Source organism: Molothrus ater, chromosome 5 (assembly GCF_012460135.2).
Source record: "Molothrus ater isolate BHLD 08-10-18 breed brown headed cowbird chromosome 5, BPBGC_Mater_1.1, whole genome shotgun sequence".
Lineage (NCBI taxonomy): Eukaryota > Metazoa > Chordata > Aves > Passeriformes > Icteridae > Molothrus > Molothrus ater.
In genome coordinates this window covers 4420794-4437364 of record NC_050482.2, presented here as the reverse complement: position 1 = coordinate 4437364, position 16571 = coordinate 4420794, and the positions used below count along the sequence as shown (strand labels likewise).

The 16571-nt window shown below is 44.2% G+C and overlaps 1 protein-coding gene across 3 annotated transcripts in view; it reads left to right on the top strand.

Annotated features, from left to right (window-relative positions):
- SFMBT2 (Scm like with four mbt domains 2) overlaps window positions 1–16571 on the top strand; it is a 117037-nt gene that overhangs the window by 80057 nt on the left and 20409 nt on the right. For all 3 annotated transcript variants that reach the window (XM_036400643.2, XM_036400642.2, XM_054514819.1), the window contains 6 exons: window positions 2112–2238; window positions 6467–6580; window positions 7874–7916; window positions 8526–8596; window positions 10244–10383; window positions 14710–14819. In XM_036400643.2, the coding sequence (XP_036256536.1) occupies window positions 2112–2238; window positions 6467–6580; window positions 7874–7916; window positions 8526–8596; window positions 10244–10383; window positions 14710–14819 (605 nt within the window). The remainder of the gene's footprint in view (window positions 1–2111; window positions 2239–6466; window positions 6581–7873; window positions 7917–8525; window positions 8597–10243; window positions 10384–14709; window positions 14820–16571) is intronic.

Genomic DNA, 16571 nt, shown 5'->3' with positions numbered 1-16571 from the left:
AACTCACAGGAGCTGTACCATGAGCAGAGTCTGACTTGGGAGTCAAACCAGAGTAAGGATTTCTTTGCCCAATAGAGGCTGTCTCCCTGAAGGGACTTAAAGCAAAGATTTCCAGCAGTCCTGAGGGAAGCTGGACAGTGATGCATCACACCAATACAGTGGGGCTATTTTTGCATTTCCCTTCTGCAAGCATCCCCACCTTTCCTTTATATCTCTTTTCATTTTGCCAACTAGTGGATCTCTTCTCAGCTGTGGCAGCCTTGAGAAAAGTCTCTGCATAATATCCTCTAAGATTAAGTCAGGTCTGGGCATTTTTTGGTCCTTTTTTTTTTTTGTTTTTAAGGAAACATTCATCAGATGAACATGTGTCTCTTATTCTTCCACTCTCAATAACACAATTCTTTTCAGAAGGAACTGCTCTGCTTTCACTTGTGCAGCCTCCTGGCTGGCTGGTCCCCTTGAATTGTGGCTGTGAGGGGCTCTTTGATGGAAGCTTTCTTTGCATCTCCCACCTCGTGCAGCCAGACGTGGTGCTGGCACTGGAGGTGCTGTAGCTGTTTCCCCAGGAGGGATTTTTTAACAAGGAGAGGCAGTTGTGGAATGGATTGACGTGCCCAAATGCTTAGTAAAATAAACTCCACCTAACTGTTTTGCCATTGATTCTGTATAAATGAGCCTCCAGCACCGAACTGCAATGAAAGGAGCCAGGGTGATGATGAATGGCATTTCCTTGTTAGGCAACATAAAAGGCATTTTAACAAACTCAACAGCTTTTGCAGGGTGAAGCTGATCTGTGTGCTGAGCAAGGCTTGAGGCAGTCCAAGGTGTGCTTGAGAGTAGCAGAATGTTCTAGGATGGAAAAGAGACCAAAGCCATGAGTTTTTAGTCTCTCAGAGAGCTCTCAGTGGTTGTTCAAGGTGAAGTGCCCATGGTCCTTGGTGTTGTAGCAATGGCAGAAGGGTTGAATTTGAGCCTGGCTTCCAGTTTCTCACATAGGATGAGGGTTTGCTGTCATTTTGAGTCAGTGGCAATTATTACCCATCCCAATTATTATCAGTAAAAAAATCTCATTTCAGAGAGGGAACCCTTTCTGTGCTACTGTGTGCAGAGGGATGCAGAGCAGGTGGAACAGAGGGGAGGGAAATCCAAGGAGAGGAAGCCCTGGTATGGACACAGGTGTTGCATTAGTGTGTTTTCAGGGAGAGTGGTGGGGGAAAAACTGGGAAGGGGCTGAGAATAAATGACAGGGGACATTGGAAGGAACAGTGGCAATGAGCACATCTGGATCCATCTACACTCCAGCCAATGTACCTGAAATCCTTGTTCATTGAGCTTAAAACAGAATCACAGGATGGTTTGGGTTGGAAGGGTCATTAAAGACTGTCTAGTTCCAGTCCCCCCATCCCATGGGCACTGCTACCATCCTCTAGATTGGTTGCTCAGAGGTCCATCCATGAAAATTCCATGAAGAAAAGCACACTTGAAAGGTTACTCAGATATCTTCAGCTCCAGTCAGCTTGGGTGACTGAATGCTTGAAGAGGTTTCTCTGGTCTCAGGCAAGGTGGTTTTTTGCTTTGTAAAGTTTCTCCTGGCAAGGTAAGAGATGCTTAAGCACTGGAGTTCTAGGAACCCTCTGGGTAGTATCACATTAACAGAAAATGATCATTAGCAAACATTCAGACATCCTTGGAGCTGATGTGGAGCAGCTTCCTCCCAGTCCCCTAGGAGTCAGGGATAGGAGTAGAACATGACATGTATTTCATCACTGAGTTTTCAATGGGTGCTGGTGCAAACCTGCTCCTGCATGGGCTCCTCTCTCCAGGGTCACAGCCTCCTCTGGGTGTCCATCTCCTGTGACAGGGATCCTCCAGGGGCAGCAGTCTCTACTCCCCTGCAGACCCCCATGTGCTGCAGGGGCACAGCTGCCTCACCCTGGGCTGCACCAGCCCAGCTCTGATTTGGCTCTGGATGTCTTTGCATTCTTCAGGGAATCCTGCCCTTCCAGCAGAAAGCAAAGCATGCTAAATTTATGCTTCCCAGCACACAGTCTGGTTGAAGTTGTGCAGTGCTGCAGTGCCATGTTTCAGCGTTGCCTCTTGCCTCTTTTCAGACATCCTTCAGCCGTGGCTTCACCAAGAACATGAAGCTGGAGGCAGTGAACCCCAGGAACCCTGCAGAGATTTGTGTGGCTTCCATCACCTCGGTGAAAGGACGGCTGATGTGGCTGCACCTGGAAGGTACCTGCTCTAAAGGCTGCTTGTGTTTGTCTGCTGCACTCACTCACTCACTCACTCACTCACTCACTCACTCACTCTCTCTCTCTCTCTCTCTCACTATTTCACTCTCACTCTCTCACTCTCTTAATTTTATCCTTCATCCTCTGCACAAAATTGCTCTCTTCAACTTTCCAATTTTGTGCATACTGACCAGTTATGTTTTATGAGGAATTACATTTACCTGCTCTTTCTCTGGGGCAGCTGCAAGTTCCTTCACCCTTCCATCCACATGGTCTTTATCACCATGATGACAACCTCCTCCCTGCCACCATCATACACCCTCATCCTAGAAATAGAAGTTTGCCTCACTTGTGCAGCTGTGACTTCTACAGCAGTTCCCAACCTGACAGTTTGTACAGGAGGAGAGGTCTCTGATCAGAGCCCTTAAAGTTGGTAAAAACATTGCCAGGTAACCCAAAACATTTATAATTCCTCCCAAGTGTTTGCTTTTGGTAGAGCTGTGTGCAAGGGCAGGTTTTGTTTTTTGAACTCTAAGATTGTTTGCCTTCTAGCTCAAGGTAGCAAAAGCTTATCTGGAGCCTGGTCTGAATACAGGGCAAATATTATTTTTTAATTGCTGGAATCAACAATTGTTTTAAATTTCATTCCCACTGAGGCTGTTGTTGAATTTAGACCCATCTGATCAGGGAATTTGACCCATTTTGGGAACTTCTTTTCTTAAATGACCAGGTGTCTTCACTTGTATATGCCAAAGATGTGGATAGATGCAGGACGAGAGCAACACACTCCCAAGTTGCTTCCTTCCCTCATCTCTTTCTTCCTGCCTCTTACTCTCTTAATTTCTTAAAGCATGTTTTTTTACAGCTTACCATAAAAAAGCCCTGTGTACATCTACTTTCTTTTGAGTTCTGATATATAGTTGCTCTAAGCTTGGTTTATATCTCAGTACCAGGAATTGAATGATCTGTCGTAAACAGAAAAGATGCAAAAGACTGCAGAAAATAGAGAGAAGTCTTTGCTGCTCTAGGAATACATCACTACAGTATGCACAGTGTTATGCAAAAAGCAGGCATTAAAAAAAAAAAACCACAGCCAACTGCTTGCAGAGTTGTAAAATAAATGTGGCTTGAAGTGAGGCATGGGGGTTTTTTTTACTCCATTAATATAGTGTTGTTTCTAACTGATTATTTATATTCTGGAAGCAGCAAGGCTCCCCAGTTCCACAGGAGCCCCTCACTGAAGACCTCAGGTCCCACCATTTATCACAGGCGCCTCTGCAGCTTTCATGGTTGCCCTCCCAGTTTCCCAGTTGGACAGCCCAGGCTGCAGCCATAAACCAGGAGCACAGGAGTTAAGCAGGGCTGAGTTAGACAGGGCTGAGTTAGGAGCACTGTGTGATAAATCACACTTTGTACAGTAGCAAAACCCTAAACTCGAAGGCGAGCGTTTAATGAGCAGCAGTGCGGTTCCCCCGTGGTGGAGGAGAAGCTCAGGACTGATGGGATGCTCTGTGCTCTCTGCTACTTTATTACTCATCATCTGCATTGTTAATTTTTACTGGTTCATTTTAAATTTTAGAGCTTGAAGCTTTCTGGTGTGAATTTATACAAGTAATAATGCACGCTCCCTGCACAGCCCAGGAATTTGAGGAAAACCCTTTGGTTAATCACTTCTCCAGGGAGGTTTCCTGTAATTTCCCCTTCTGCAGTTTTCTGGAGTTGCTGCTCTGTTCTACCCATCCTGTAAAATTCATAGCAGACATTTTCCTCACCCTGTTTCCAGTCTCCTTGTTTTCCCTTTAACCTCCCAATTCCCACGGACATTTCTTGCTCTGAGAAGAGAGCGGCATAAAACGCAACAGATGAAACTAATGAGTCTCAGAAAAGCTGTTTTCCACTCCTGTGAGCGAGGCCAAGGGAAGCAGTAAGATGTTGGAAGTGGAAAGCAGGGTTATCAATTGCCAGAGGGCAGAAGCAGTGCCAGGGAGGACAGAGGAGCTGTGAACATGTCTTACAAGAGGAACAAAGTGTTGCAGGAGAACGGGCATTGTGCTGCTTTCTTGCTCCTCAGGGTGACTGCAGCTGTAAACTTCAGAAGCAGAATGTTCATAGAACCACTTTGGTTGGAAAAGACCCTTCACGTCTCATTTATTGTTGCTTGTAAGCAGGAGAGTATGTTTCATCTGGTTACTTTATAATAATTTTGAGCTGTAGAATAATTAAGATCGGAAAGGACCTCTAAAAGAATTGAGTCTGTTTTGTCAGAATAACATCATTACAATAATGAAGCAATTGGTTTTCCCAGACCTGGTGACATTTCAGTGGGGTCTGTGTTGATTTCTTGCTCTGTTTAGGGCTTGATCCATGGCTTGCTCACTGTGTGTATGTCTTGCCACTGACTCACTGTTGTCACATGGGCTCCTTGCCTGGATTTGTGGTGTCAGGTGGAAATGGAACTCCCCACTGGAGCTTTCATCAGGTTCAAACTGAGCAGTGACCATGTGGTATTATCTTGTGGAGGGAAATGGTTTTTCAGGGAATTTCAGCAGCAAATACAAGATTTCAGCTGAAATCTTGTGTTCAGCAAATTGTGTCCTTGACCTATGCCTTCATCCCATTCTCTTCCCCCTACTCCAGTGTATATTTTCAATGATAGTGCATGAACACAATGCAGGGCTCAGGGGAACACCATGAGGACATCCATGGATCTACACAGACATCCTAATTGCATTTTTTTCATTATTTCCTCCAGCAGTGTTCACCTATTTCCCTGCCTCCTTCGAGGAGGAGGCTTTTTTCTGCAGCCACACACTCTGAGAGCAGCAGGTTTATTACTGATCCAAATGCTGCACCTCAGCCTCAGTGCTGTTCCCATCACAAAGTTCAATTACTGTTTCAATTACACCACAAGCCCTTGATGAACACAGATTAGTGGCAAGCTCCCTGTAGTCCTCTGGCTGTGCACAGTCAAACATTTGCTGCCTTTAGCAGGAGGCAAAGATGTTCTGACAGATGCCAAGGCAAGGGTGATGCAGGGGGAGCTGCTGATCCTTTGGTCCCTTTCATTAGGAGATCACCCCATGCTGGTGCTGGAGCTGTCTCTCCTGGGGTGGAATTGGCAGAGGGAGGAGGTGAAGTTGCTGGCCCAGCTGTACCAGCAACTTGAACTTGAATTGGAGTAGTTAAATGGTGCAATGACTCAGGACACAAGGGTTGTTTTAGAAAGAACTCAAAGCCAGCAGGAATATCTTCGTTGGATTTTAAGTGGACATCAGGTAAATTAGGGAAAAAAAAAAGTAGGAAAAATTTCCTTCTTTGAAGGGGTGGTCAAGCATTTTAACACTTTTCCCAGGGTAGTGGTGAAATAATGTCTCTGGAAGCGTTCAAAAGTCGTGTAGACGTGGTGCTGAGAGACATGGGTTAGTGGTGGGCCTGCCAGTGATGGGTTAGTGGTTGGGCTTGATGATCTTGGAGATCTTTTCCAACCTAAATAATTCTTTTGTTCTGTGAGTGAGACTCACATCAATGAGGACAGGAGGTTGTCTTCTAAAGGAGGTGTATAAACAAATTGGAAGATAATTGCTTTAACTAGAGACTTCAGGTGAAGTTTTGGAGTCAGCATTGTGACAGAGACCTTGGTGCATGTGTCCCACTTGGGATTTTTATATTTCTTCTCTCCTGTTGGGTGATCAGCTCTTGTTTCATGTGAGGAACCCTAGGAGAATTTGTGGCGCTTGTGGACAGAAGAGTGGGTACCTCTCCCCCTTAAAAAATGGGACTCAAGGGCAGAGCTGCACAAAAAAGCTTCAGGGAAGCACTGGAGCATCAAAGCCTCTGGGATACACTCTCCTACCATTAAGAGCAAGCATTCAACAAGTCCTTCCAACTCAGTTATGCAACTTCACAAAATATCCAGGGGTCAGCCGGGCTACCTTGTTGAGGGAAGTTACATATGTTTAACCTCCCTGGCTTTTGGCTGCTTCACTGCACACCCTCAAAGTGCTCTTAATGGGGTTTTCCTCTGAACCACATTGCACTGTAAATGCAGCAGCCTCATCCTTCCTGTCTGTGCAGAACTAAAGATGAAATGGGGCCTGATTGGGGTGCAGGGGAGCAGATTTATTTTCGCATGTTCCATCATTCGCTTCCCCAGGCTCGTAATGGATGCTTGGATGGCTCTGGGCTTGGTGTTACCATGCCTAAATCCCATTATAAATTTGTGTTTATAGGTTCACAGATGCCCTCTCCAGAGTACATTGTTGATGTGGAGTCCATGGACATTTTCCCTGTTGGCTGGTGTGAAGCAAATGCTTATAACCTCACCCCACCACACAAAGCTGTTTGTAAGTACATGGATGGAGACCTGAGCAGTGCAGATGATGCCAGGGATTTTTCCTAAGGTCTCTAATCCCATTTTTGACACTATCAACCTGCTCAGGAGACCAATAACCAGGCTATTTACAGTACACAACCAAGTGTACACAACCAAGTGTACTGCAATAAATCATAATAAACCTAATTAGTGACCAGACTGGAATTATACAGTTTGTATTTTTCTCTGTGATCAGCCCCTCCAAAAATGGAGTTGTCTGTGCCGGGGGAGGCTGTTCCATGGTTTGGGATTGCAGAGGGGGTTGTGGGTTTGCAGAGGGGTTGTTGGTCAGTGGGGTTGTCAGAGTTGTGCTGAGCCAGGTTCACTCAGGCAGCTGAGTGGATTAGGGACAAAGTCCTCAGATTTAAAAAAGAAACTCCATAAAATGTCAGGTAGAATGGATATACAGAGGCCATCCAGGTGCCCCTTTCCGAAACAGGATCTGCTTCATCTAAATGGAGAAATAATTGCTGCCATTCTGTGATGGAATTTCTGCCCTTTTCCAGGGCATCTGTCCCTTATTTCACTGCCCTTGCCAGCTCAGAGATTTTCCTTGTGTTCAGTTTAAATTCCCCCTCAGCACAATTAAGCCCACAGTGTTTTGTCCTGCCTCCAGTGCATATTAAGACAAATTTCTTTCATTTCTATTTGCATTTGAAGGCAGTTCATGAGAAACTTGGTGTTGTTCTCCTGTTCCAATATATCCAATCTCAAGCCACCAGGTGAAAAATTGGCCTCATTGTTTATATTAATTAACATCTGAAAGGCAAATTTTAAAATGTATCATCCCTTCCGAAGAGTTAAATATGCCTAAGTTAAAAATCAGGCAGCCAGAGCCTAATTTAGGAGAATACTGCTCTGGCAACATTATGCAGCCTTATCACAAGTTATTGCTGGGGATAAATTATGCTGGAGGTAATCATGCTTGTAAAATGTAATCTTATCCATATGTGGTTCTGTATGGAAAAATATTTGTGTTTTTATTTTAATTTTTTTCTTTTATGCTGATCCCATAAAACACAATATTAGCATTCCAGAGGAAAGATTAAATGTATTATTACATCCTTAAAGTAGGTTTTAATGATGTAGTGACTTACTTAAAAATACCAAGAAAAGATGGTGATAGTAATTAAGTACCATTTCATTGTGTTCAAAGTCATTTTATAGTCAGTGCATTTACACAGCTTTTTTATGCATTCTGGGTGTACTTAACAGGACAGAAGGGGACAAAACTATTTTTTTCTTTCTTGCTTCATTTTTGCAGTGCGAAGGAAGAGGAGAATTGCAGTTGTGCAGCCAGAAAAACAGTAAGTTGTTTTGGTTTTTTTTTTTTTTCTTATTTAAGGTGGTGTTTTCACAGGAATGCATCAGGTCTTCCAGGGGGGATAATACACAGCAGCTGTGTGGCTCAGTAACTACTGCTCAGATACTGCAGCACAGCCAGCAAGAGGATTCTTTGAAGTCTGAAATATTTGTTAGCATATTAGAAAGTCTCTGTAACAGCAATTTTTTGTTGGCTGGGGCTGTGCAGCCCCTGTCTGATGGCCATCAAGGGATGCTTATGGAAGATGGACATATACCAGGAGGGCATTTCCCTGTCTAGCTCTTGCAGTTTGTAGAAACCTGAATTTAAGGGGTTTAAGGGAGGATATTTGGAGCCTGGAGGTCTAAAGCTGACACATCAGAGTGTATTTTCAGAGAAGGGGTGGATCTGGCTCCTTCATCTGCAGTACCCTGGTCTCTGATCAGCCATGGCAAAGTGGAATTGTATTGGAGGTATCTCTGTTCCCCATACCAGGCTGTTGCTGGTGTAGCTTTTGGTCCAGCCTGGGGACTGCTTCTGGCCCTTTGTCCTGTCTGATGCTATTAAATACACCAAATACTCTATTAAATACACCCCATTTCTCTTTTAACAGGTTACCATCCACAGTGCCTGTTGAGAAAATACCTCATGACCTCTGCCCAGTTCCTCAGCTAGACACAACAGGTAAGGATCCTTATTTCAAAGAACTATGTTCCCAAATGGAAGGGGAGGACCCCAGAAAGGCAGTGAGTTCTCATGGGGGTGGGGAGATGGAACCACATCCTCAGGGGCTGTAAGGTGGAGTGAACCCACCTGATGCACCCCAGGTGAGGGTCTGTTTCTCCACATGTCCTGCTGGGGCTGTCAGAGTTCCCCTGGAGCTGGCCCATTGCAGATGTTGATGTTAAGACAAGGCTAATGACTCTCTCTGGTGGAGATGGGTGCAGGTTGTTGATTGACCCTGATGAAATTGGGTACAGCAGGACCTGATGGGTCCCCTCTCTTAGGTCAGGACTGTGTGGTGTGGCTGCTGCTTCTGCTGAAGGCAAATTCCTCTCCCCTTTAGCAGTGGCAGGAGGCTCTGAGTGCAATATTGATCCAATTGATGGTGTGAACCCAGCAGCAGGGACAGGATTTAACTCACTTTATTTCAGCAGGCTGTGGGACACATATTGGCATTGCAGCCAACACCCCATTACAGTCAAATGGGGAGAATCAGGGTCCTTTTGGGTATGATAACCAAAAAAAGTGGATAACCACTTGGAAGGCATGTGAACCACATCTAGAAGTTCCCATTTCTCTCCATGGTCTATGAAGGAGCCCAGAGTAATTAGCCCAGACAAGGAAACCTGCTCTGTAGACCCTTGCTGGGTCAGGGAGTGGCACTGCAGGACCTGTGGGGTTGGACAGGAGCTGAGGAGGGGTTTCTGAGGCTCTTTCTTCACGGGGAGAATGTTCTCCCTGAGCTGACTGCCTGTCTGTGAGGCTCAGCTCGTGCATCCCCTCCTGGCAGGTTGCAGTGTCCCCCTGCACTGTCAGTTCTGGGACAGCCCTGGCTCCTGTCGTGGATTAACTCCTTTCCCAGTCCTCCTTTCAGCAGGGTGTGCAGATAAATCAGTCACTATCAAAACCACCTCATTTTCCCATGCTGGAGGGATTTGAATAGCAGAGCCTTCCCTCTATTTTGTGCCTCCTTTATTCTCCTCCCCTTCCTCCCACATCCAGGAGGAAGAAGTGTGGAAAATGGAAGAATAGAAACTTCCACAGGCACAGGAGGGTTTAATTTACAGCCTTGGAAGAAGCTTGAATTGATGTAAAAACAAAGTACACAGACATTAAACAGAAAAATCATAAACTCATGTTCTATAGTTATAAGTAAGAATATGCTTCAAGTGAGAAACTATTGATGAAGGGTTTATAATGTAAGGGTGTAATTGTATAGAATAAGCTAAGAGTTTAGAAGTTACATTAAAAGCATATGTGTGTACATGTGATTGCATCCCATTGGATGAAAGTATACACATTACAGTAGAAGTAAGTAAAGGTGATAAATTAGAAAAACAAAACAAACTTTGTGGCAACTATCCATTAGATTAGAAAGTTATATATTATCTTGTAAGGAAAAACTTGGGACCATTTTGAGCTATAGCTGACTACTTATTCTCTTAAATCTCACAGCCTCTAAGATTGATATTTATTTAAACAATAAATTGTTTCTAACCCAACTGTAGCCCCATCCCTTGAATTAAAACAATGATAATAACAAAGAAGTGCCCTTGATTTATGGTATATGAGTGCTGCAGGCACCTCACTGCTGCTTTCTCCTTGCAGGCACCATCAATGGGAGGTACTGCTGCCCCCAGCTCTACATCAACCACCGCTGCTTCTCAGGTCCATATTTAAACAAAGGCAGGATTGCAGAGCTACCTCAGTCTGTGGGGCCTGGCAAGTGTGTGCTGGTCCTCAAGGAGGTATGGCCCAGCTCTCTTTTGGGGGGATGTCAGAGGAAAGGATGGGTCATGGCTTGCCAGACCCAGAATTTGCAAACAATGCACTTAAAATTGTCCTGGAGTGGTTTCCATGAGGCAAAACTGCAAGCCAGGGAGAAGGGGCAGGTTTTGCATTGTGGGTTTTGATGGGAGAGCTGATATTTTTGAAACATGGGGAGTTCTTTTGGTTGGTAGCAACTTCAGTGTGGGTTGCCATCAACACAGGAGCAAACAGCAGTGTCATGGAGACATGGGCATCTCTTTTTGGAGACATAAACAATTTCCCAAGGAGCAGGACAATGGCAGTGGTCCAGCATTGGTCCGTGTTACTTTGCAGAAAATATTCAAGCTTATTATGGCCATAAGCTCAAGCTCATTCTGCCCAGGGGAACCAGTTCCAAATTCTGGGAAGGGTGAAAAGAAAACATTCAGGGTGTTGCTGTACCTGCCTGATTCTGGTAGCTGTTGCTGAGATGTGAGAGATGCCGGCAGCATGGAGAGCCATGGGCAGGATGGAGGTGAAATATTGCAGCACAATTGAAGTTCCTGATGTTCCTCACCCCTTTCCACCCAAGGCTTGTCCTTGCCTCCACCACTGATGCAGTGAAGCATCATCCTGTGTGTGTACCCTTGAATCCCAAAGTTTTAGGTGAGTTACAAGTAACTCTTGTGCAGTTTAGTACCAAACTTATTTTTACAGCATTGCTGTTCATTATTCCCAGTGCCAGCACAGGTTTTCTGCTGGGACCACTGGTTTATTGTGGTTTCTTTCACTGGAAGAGGCAAGTGAGGTGGCAATGCCTGTTGTTTGACATCAGCTGCAAAGTTTGTCTCATTTCTGAAGTATTTTCTTGGTAAACAAGTTGAAACCTGGAGCCAGAGACAATGGAGACATCAGCTGCTGCCATCCAGCCATTGCACCTGGGCTGAAAAGTGGTGACTGTAAGGTAGTTGTATGTAATAAAGGCTGACTTGAAGTTAAATTAAAATAAACACATTGTCAGCTTTAGTTTCAGTACTGGGGTCAGAATATCTAAGAAGCACAAACAGTTCTTCATATGTGCCAAGAACTCCTCAGCAACCTTGTAAAATTAAATAAGGTGTCTAAGTTCTTAAGACTCCAGGTGATCTATAACCTCCCCATATTTTAGAGAAATATGCTGTAAAGATTAATTGGTTTCATTGCTTACTGCTCTTACTGTTTTTAAGACACTTTGCTCTTTGTCTATTTAAAAAGAAAATGGACCATGACAAAAGATGCCTTTTAGATCCTTGATGATCTAATGAAAGAATCCCAGATAACTCTTCTGCTCCCCTCTCTCTGTCCCACAGACACATCAGTATTCCAAGTTAAAAAAATAAGTTTTCTGCCCTGCTTTGAGGCCACCCTGGGATTTAGCATCTCTTGTTAGGTAGGAATGTGGGATTATATCTCAGATAGAGGAAGGAAAATAAGCTTTTCCTCATAAGAATGCTGATCATTGAGGTCTTGAATAGGAGAAAAGAGTTGTGATCATATTTTTTAGCTGTACCTTGTCAGTGATATCTCCTAAGAAAACTTCATCCATCTCAAAACTTGAGACTGTTTCAAGGGGGATGGAGATGGGAAATGTGTGAGCACCAGAGAGCTGTCATGGGAAGAACAGTGCTGAACTGCCCAGTGGCATCAGGCACACCAGATATACTCAAAAAAGAGCCCCTGTGCACATGGAAATACATGACATGGAGAACTTCATGAATACCAGGTGCTTGTGAGGTGGGGCAGGGGCTTGTGATGGTGCTGCCTGATGATGTTCACTGGTGTGACTCCAGCTCAGTCACCTCTGAAAATCCAAAGGCCAGCAGCATCAAAATAAAACCTCACTGATGGACAACAGCAAAGGCTGAGCTTGCCTAATCCACCCTGTGCTCCAAGGCACCCAAACCAATCCTGATGCTGAGGGCTGAAATTCAGCCACCAAAATCTCCTACTGGTCACGCTCCAGCCAAAGGAAATTTGACCTGTCTGAGATGGTTGATGTAATTTTCCATCTCCAGAGAAAGTTGGAAACTGGTCTAGGTTTCTTCACTGGTTTTGTTTAAATCACAGTTAATTTTCTTTTCCAAAATTCTGTTTGTTTGCATTTAATAGAGTGCAATATGAAGTGATAGTGTTGCTAGAAGGTACCACTGTTACTATGATGGTGGACCTTTGCTGTAGGGTAAAATGCCAAACCCAGTGACTCACTTGAGATACAAGAAGAGTAAAAGCCAGAGGTTTTAAATTTTAAGACCAGAGGTTTTAATTTATTTTTTTTTTCCTTCCGTGAAAAGGAAATAATTGTTCTTACAAAACACTCATTTTTTTGAACTGAGTGTAGAAGTTTGCAGAGTCCTGCTGGTGACAAGCCAGCTTTGAGAAAAGTCCTGGCACTGTGGGTGCCTGTGCAGGGCTGCAGTTGATTAGGTGTCTGGGAGAACGCCCAGACAGGGCCACACTGGTATTGCAGGGCTGGGTTTTCTTTTCTTGCTCATTTCCCAGCTATTCTGACAACTCATGCAAGCACCATTTCACTGGGGAGGGGGCAGGACAGCACTGCTGGTGGAAATTGGTCAGCAAGGTGCCCCAGCAGCCAGTGGGGTGGGTGTAGAGGTGTGCTCAAGGAGAGCTTTGCCAACAAACTCCTGTACAGGGGTTAAATAACTCCCTGGGTTTGCTGATCAAGGCACCTGATGAGCTGTGAACGAGTGTGGCAGCCCCCCAGGCACTTGATGTTTTTGAAAACCCACTTCTGGTTTCCTCATATCAAGTATCAGAGTCCAGTGCTTCTCAGTGTGTGTGGGGAGAGACCAGCAAGAGAGATGTGGGTGAGCAGCTGGAAGGGCTCACTCAGGAATTGTCATTTCATAGCATTTTAAAATGTTTTGGGTTGTATTGGACCATAAAGATCACCCAGGGCCAGCCCCTGCCATTGGCAGGGACATCTTGCACTGTCCCAGGTTGCTCCAAGCCCTGTCCAGCCTGGCCTTGGACACTGCCAGGGATCCAGCGGCAGCCACAGCTGCTCTGGGCACCCTGTGCCAGGGCCTCACCACCCTCACAGGGAAGCATTTCTTCCTCATATCCACTCTAAATCTACGCTCTGTCAGTGTTTGGTGTCTCTAATTGGACTTTTTTGAAGAGTGGTTTGAGTTATGTTTCCAAGGGCCCAATGATAAATTAAATTTTGCTTCTAGTAAATAACCTATCCAAGCAACTCCAGCCAGTGCCATTTTACAGAGTGCTCTGCAGCATTAAGTGAAGCCCTTGCCTGAAAATGATTAATCCTGTAGGGTTTTCAAAATGCTAGCAAATCCTCAGGTTGCTGGATTTAGAGGGGGGAAAAAAAACCAACCCAGAAAAAACCAACCAAACAAACATAAACACATTGGTCACTGCAGTATGACCTAGTTATTTTTTCATTTCTGATGAACTCTGTTCATGGTTACTGGATAAACTTCATGTTCATCAATCTGAAATCATTTTGCAGACCCCCAAGGAATTAAGAACAGGCGTTAGGTAACAAGCTAAATTAGATGAAAACCAATCCAGATTCACTGTGGGATCACTCATGTGCATACAATGCAGAGTGTTCAAACACACAGTCTGGTGCTGTTAAGAGATTTGTTTTCCTTGTGTTTATCTCCCTATGCCAAGGGTAGGCTATTAAAGCTTGGATTTCCTGAGCCAATAGCAAGAATCATTTTTATTCTCACTGACTTTGGATTAAAAGGATTGGCACATGTGTTCTCTGGTACAGAGTGGACACACACTGGGCTCCAGGCACACCTCCTGCAAACTCTTTTTGTGGAGACTTCATTGCTATTCTGTTAATACAGTCAAGGCACACAGCTCTCAGGCTCTTCAGCACATTGCTGACCTCTAATGTGTGAATTTCCCCTTCAGTGTTCACTGTGTGGTCCTGTACCTGGTTGTGCCTTTAGAGCTATTTCTGCTTTCATTTTTTTTATTAAACTGGTCCATGATGGGTGTGCAGTCTGTGCAATCTGCTTTGGGTGAGAGGGTTTTCCACAAAGACAAAATCAGCGGTTAGCAGATTTTTGGGGTTGAACAGAAGCATTTAATGCAGTTACCTTTTCAGACTCAGGTGTTATCTATGGTATGGCAACAATTATATATTCTGGGACCCCTCCTCCTTGCATCCAGCACTTAACCTGTGCAGCCAGGACAGAAACAAGCACCTGCAAGCTGCTCCTGCCTGTGCAGCACCTGTGTGGTCAAGGACTGCTTTTAAAGCCATCATTGTTGTTGGTTTTATCTCCCCATAGGTTCTCAGCATGGTGATCAATGCAGCTTACAAGCCAGGGAGTGTTTTACGAGAACTGCAGCTTGTGGAAGACCCTCAGTGGAATTTCCAGGAGGAAACACTTAAAGCAAAGTAAGCCTTCAATGTGTGTTCTTTTATTTGGGAGGTTTCAGAAAGGAAACTGACTGGGGAAAAAAAAAATAGAAGAAAAGGGTTTTTTCCTATTGTGAGAGTTTTACTTTTCTAATTATCGTTTTGCTTCATTGAATTATTTGACTCATTCCATAGCAACTTCAGAAATGAAATATTCACCTGAACAGTTCATTTCTTTTGTCTTTCTCCAAGCAGCCATCCAGTTTTTGATGAAGTCAAGTCCTGAGTTTTATGATAAGCTGTTCTTATAAGCTTGGCTGTTACTGAATGAACTAAATTCCCAGGTTTCTAGATGGAGGAGTATGGCTGCTTTTAAATTAGAGCCTGTCAGGGTAATGCAGAAAAAACTGGTGAGAATGAGTGGCACCAAAAAAAGTTCAGACAGATTAGCAGGGACACATTTTTTAGCAGGAGTGTGATTAGGGCAAAGTAGTAACAGATCAGAGATTCAGGTCAAGATTTGATGCCTTTCTAGAAAATATTCTTCAATTCTCTTCTAAACAGCACCAAAGAATACTGAATTCCTCCTTTCAGCATTAAAATCTACCTGTTTATGTCTTCTTTATGTAATGGGCACTATATTTAGGATGTATTTCAACAATTGTTGCCTCTCTGAGAGAGGGGAGTCTTATGACTAAGCTCTCTCCAGAGTCCTTCTGAAGAATAATTCTTCCCACTTGAAGATGGATCTCAATAAATATTTCTTTGAAGAAAGCTTTCTTTGTTGACTAATGGTCACCTTAACTTTTTAAGTGCTGTAGTTAAATGCAGTGAATCTCACCCTTTATACTGAACTCTCTAACTCCTTTTCAAAGAAAAGCAATTTTCTCTGGGTTATTTGATATGAATAGCTGCCAAACACAGCACTATTGATGGCTACTGTATTTGCTCTTTGCCCATGCAGGTATTGCAGAGAGTTCATGTGTTCTGTGGTTGAGGGAGGGACTTGAGAAACTTTTGCTCTGTGTACACTTAAACTGCTTTCCTGAAGGAGGATTGCAAACTGAGATGGAGATCTGCTAAAAACATCCTATTTTTAATTTGCTGCTTTCACCCATGTGGAGTGTCGGGCTTTTGTGTTTGTTGTGGATGGAAGTCTAAAAGTCAACTTTGTGCATGCAGATTTTCATTTAAAACAGGTCTTTGTCCATGACCTGGTTTTCATTGATTCCAGGATCTCACATCTTGTGCTACAAATATCAGATAATTCACTCCTGCAGGTACTTAGCAGTTGTGAAATCAAGTTGTAATGCCCTATATTACTTAACATCCTCTCCTGCAAAGAACTGAGCTTACAGGCACTTTTCCTATTAGCAGTATCCTGAGTAGGATTTTGTTGGACTTTCCCATTTGAGTGTGGGGATCTGCCTTGTGCAAAAGCAGAAATACCTATTTCTTAAAGCTGCAATCCATATTTCTAATGGGAGACAGCCTGGGAAATGTTTACCTGACCATCCATGGTAGTATTTTACGTCGGCCCCCCCAGTCACAGTCCATGTTTGTGTTCCTGCATGCTGGCAGCCCCAGCAGGCATCCACCTCGCTCTCCAGGGAGTCAGGCAGCATCTTTCAACTTCATTAAGCCACAGAATGGGTCATCACAAGCTCAGAGCCCTGACAGCAAGCACTGAAGTGCTTTCTGAGAGCAGCAGTGGATTCTCCTCCTGTGTGGCGTTGCCCTCTGGCTCCTGAGGAGACAAAGCTCATGGGGCTGGACAGAACCTGGCTCCTG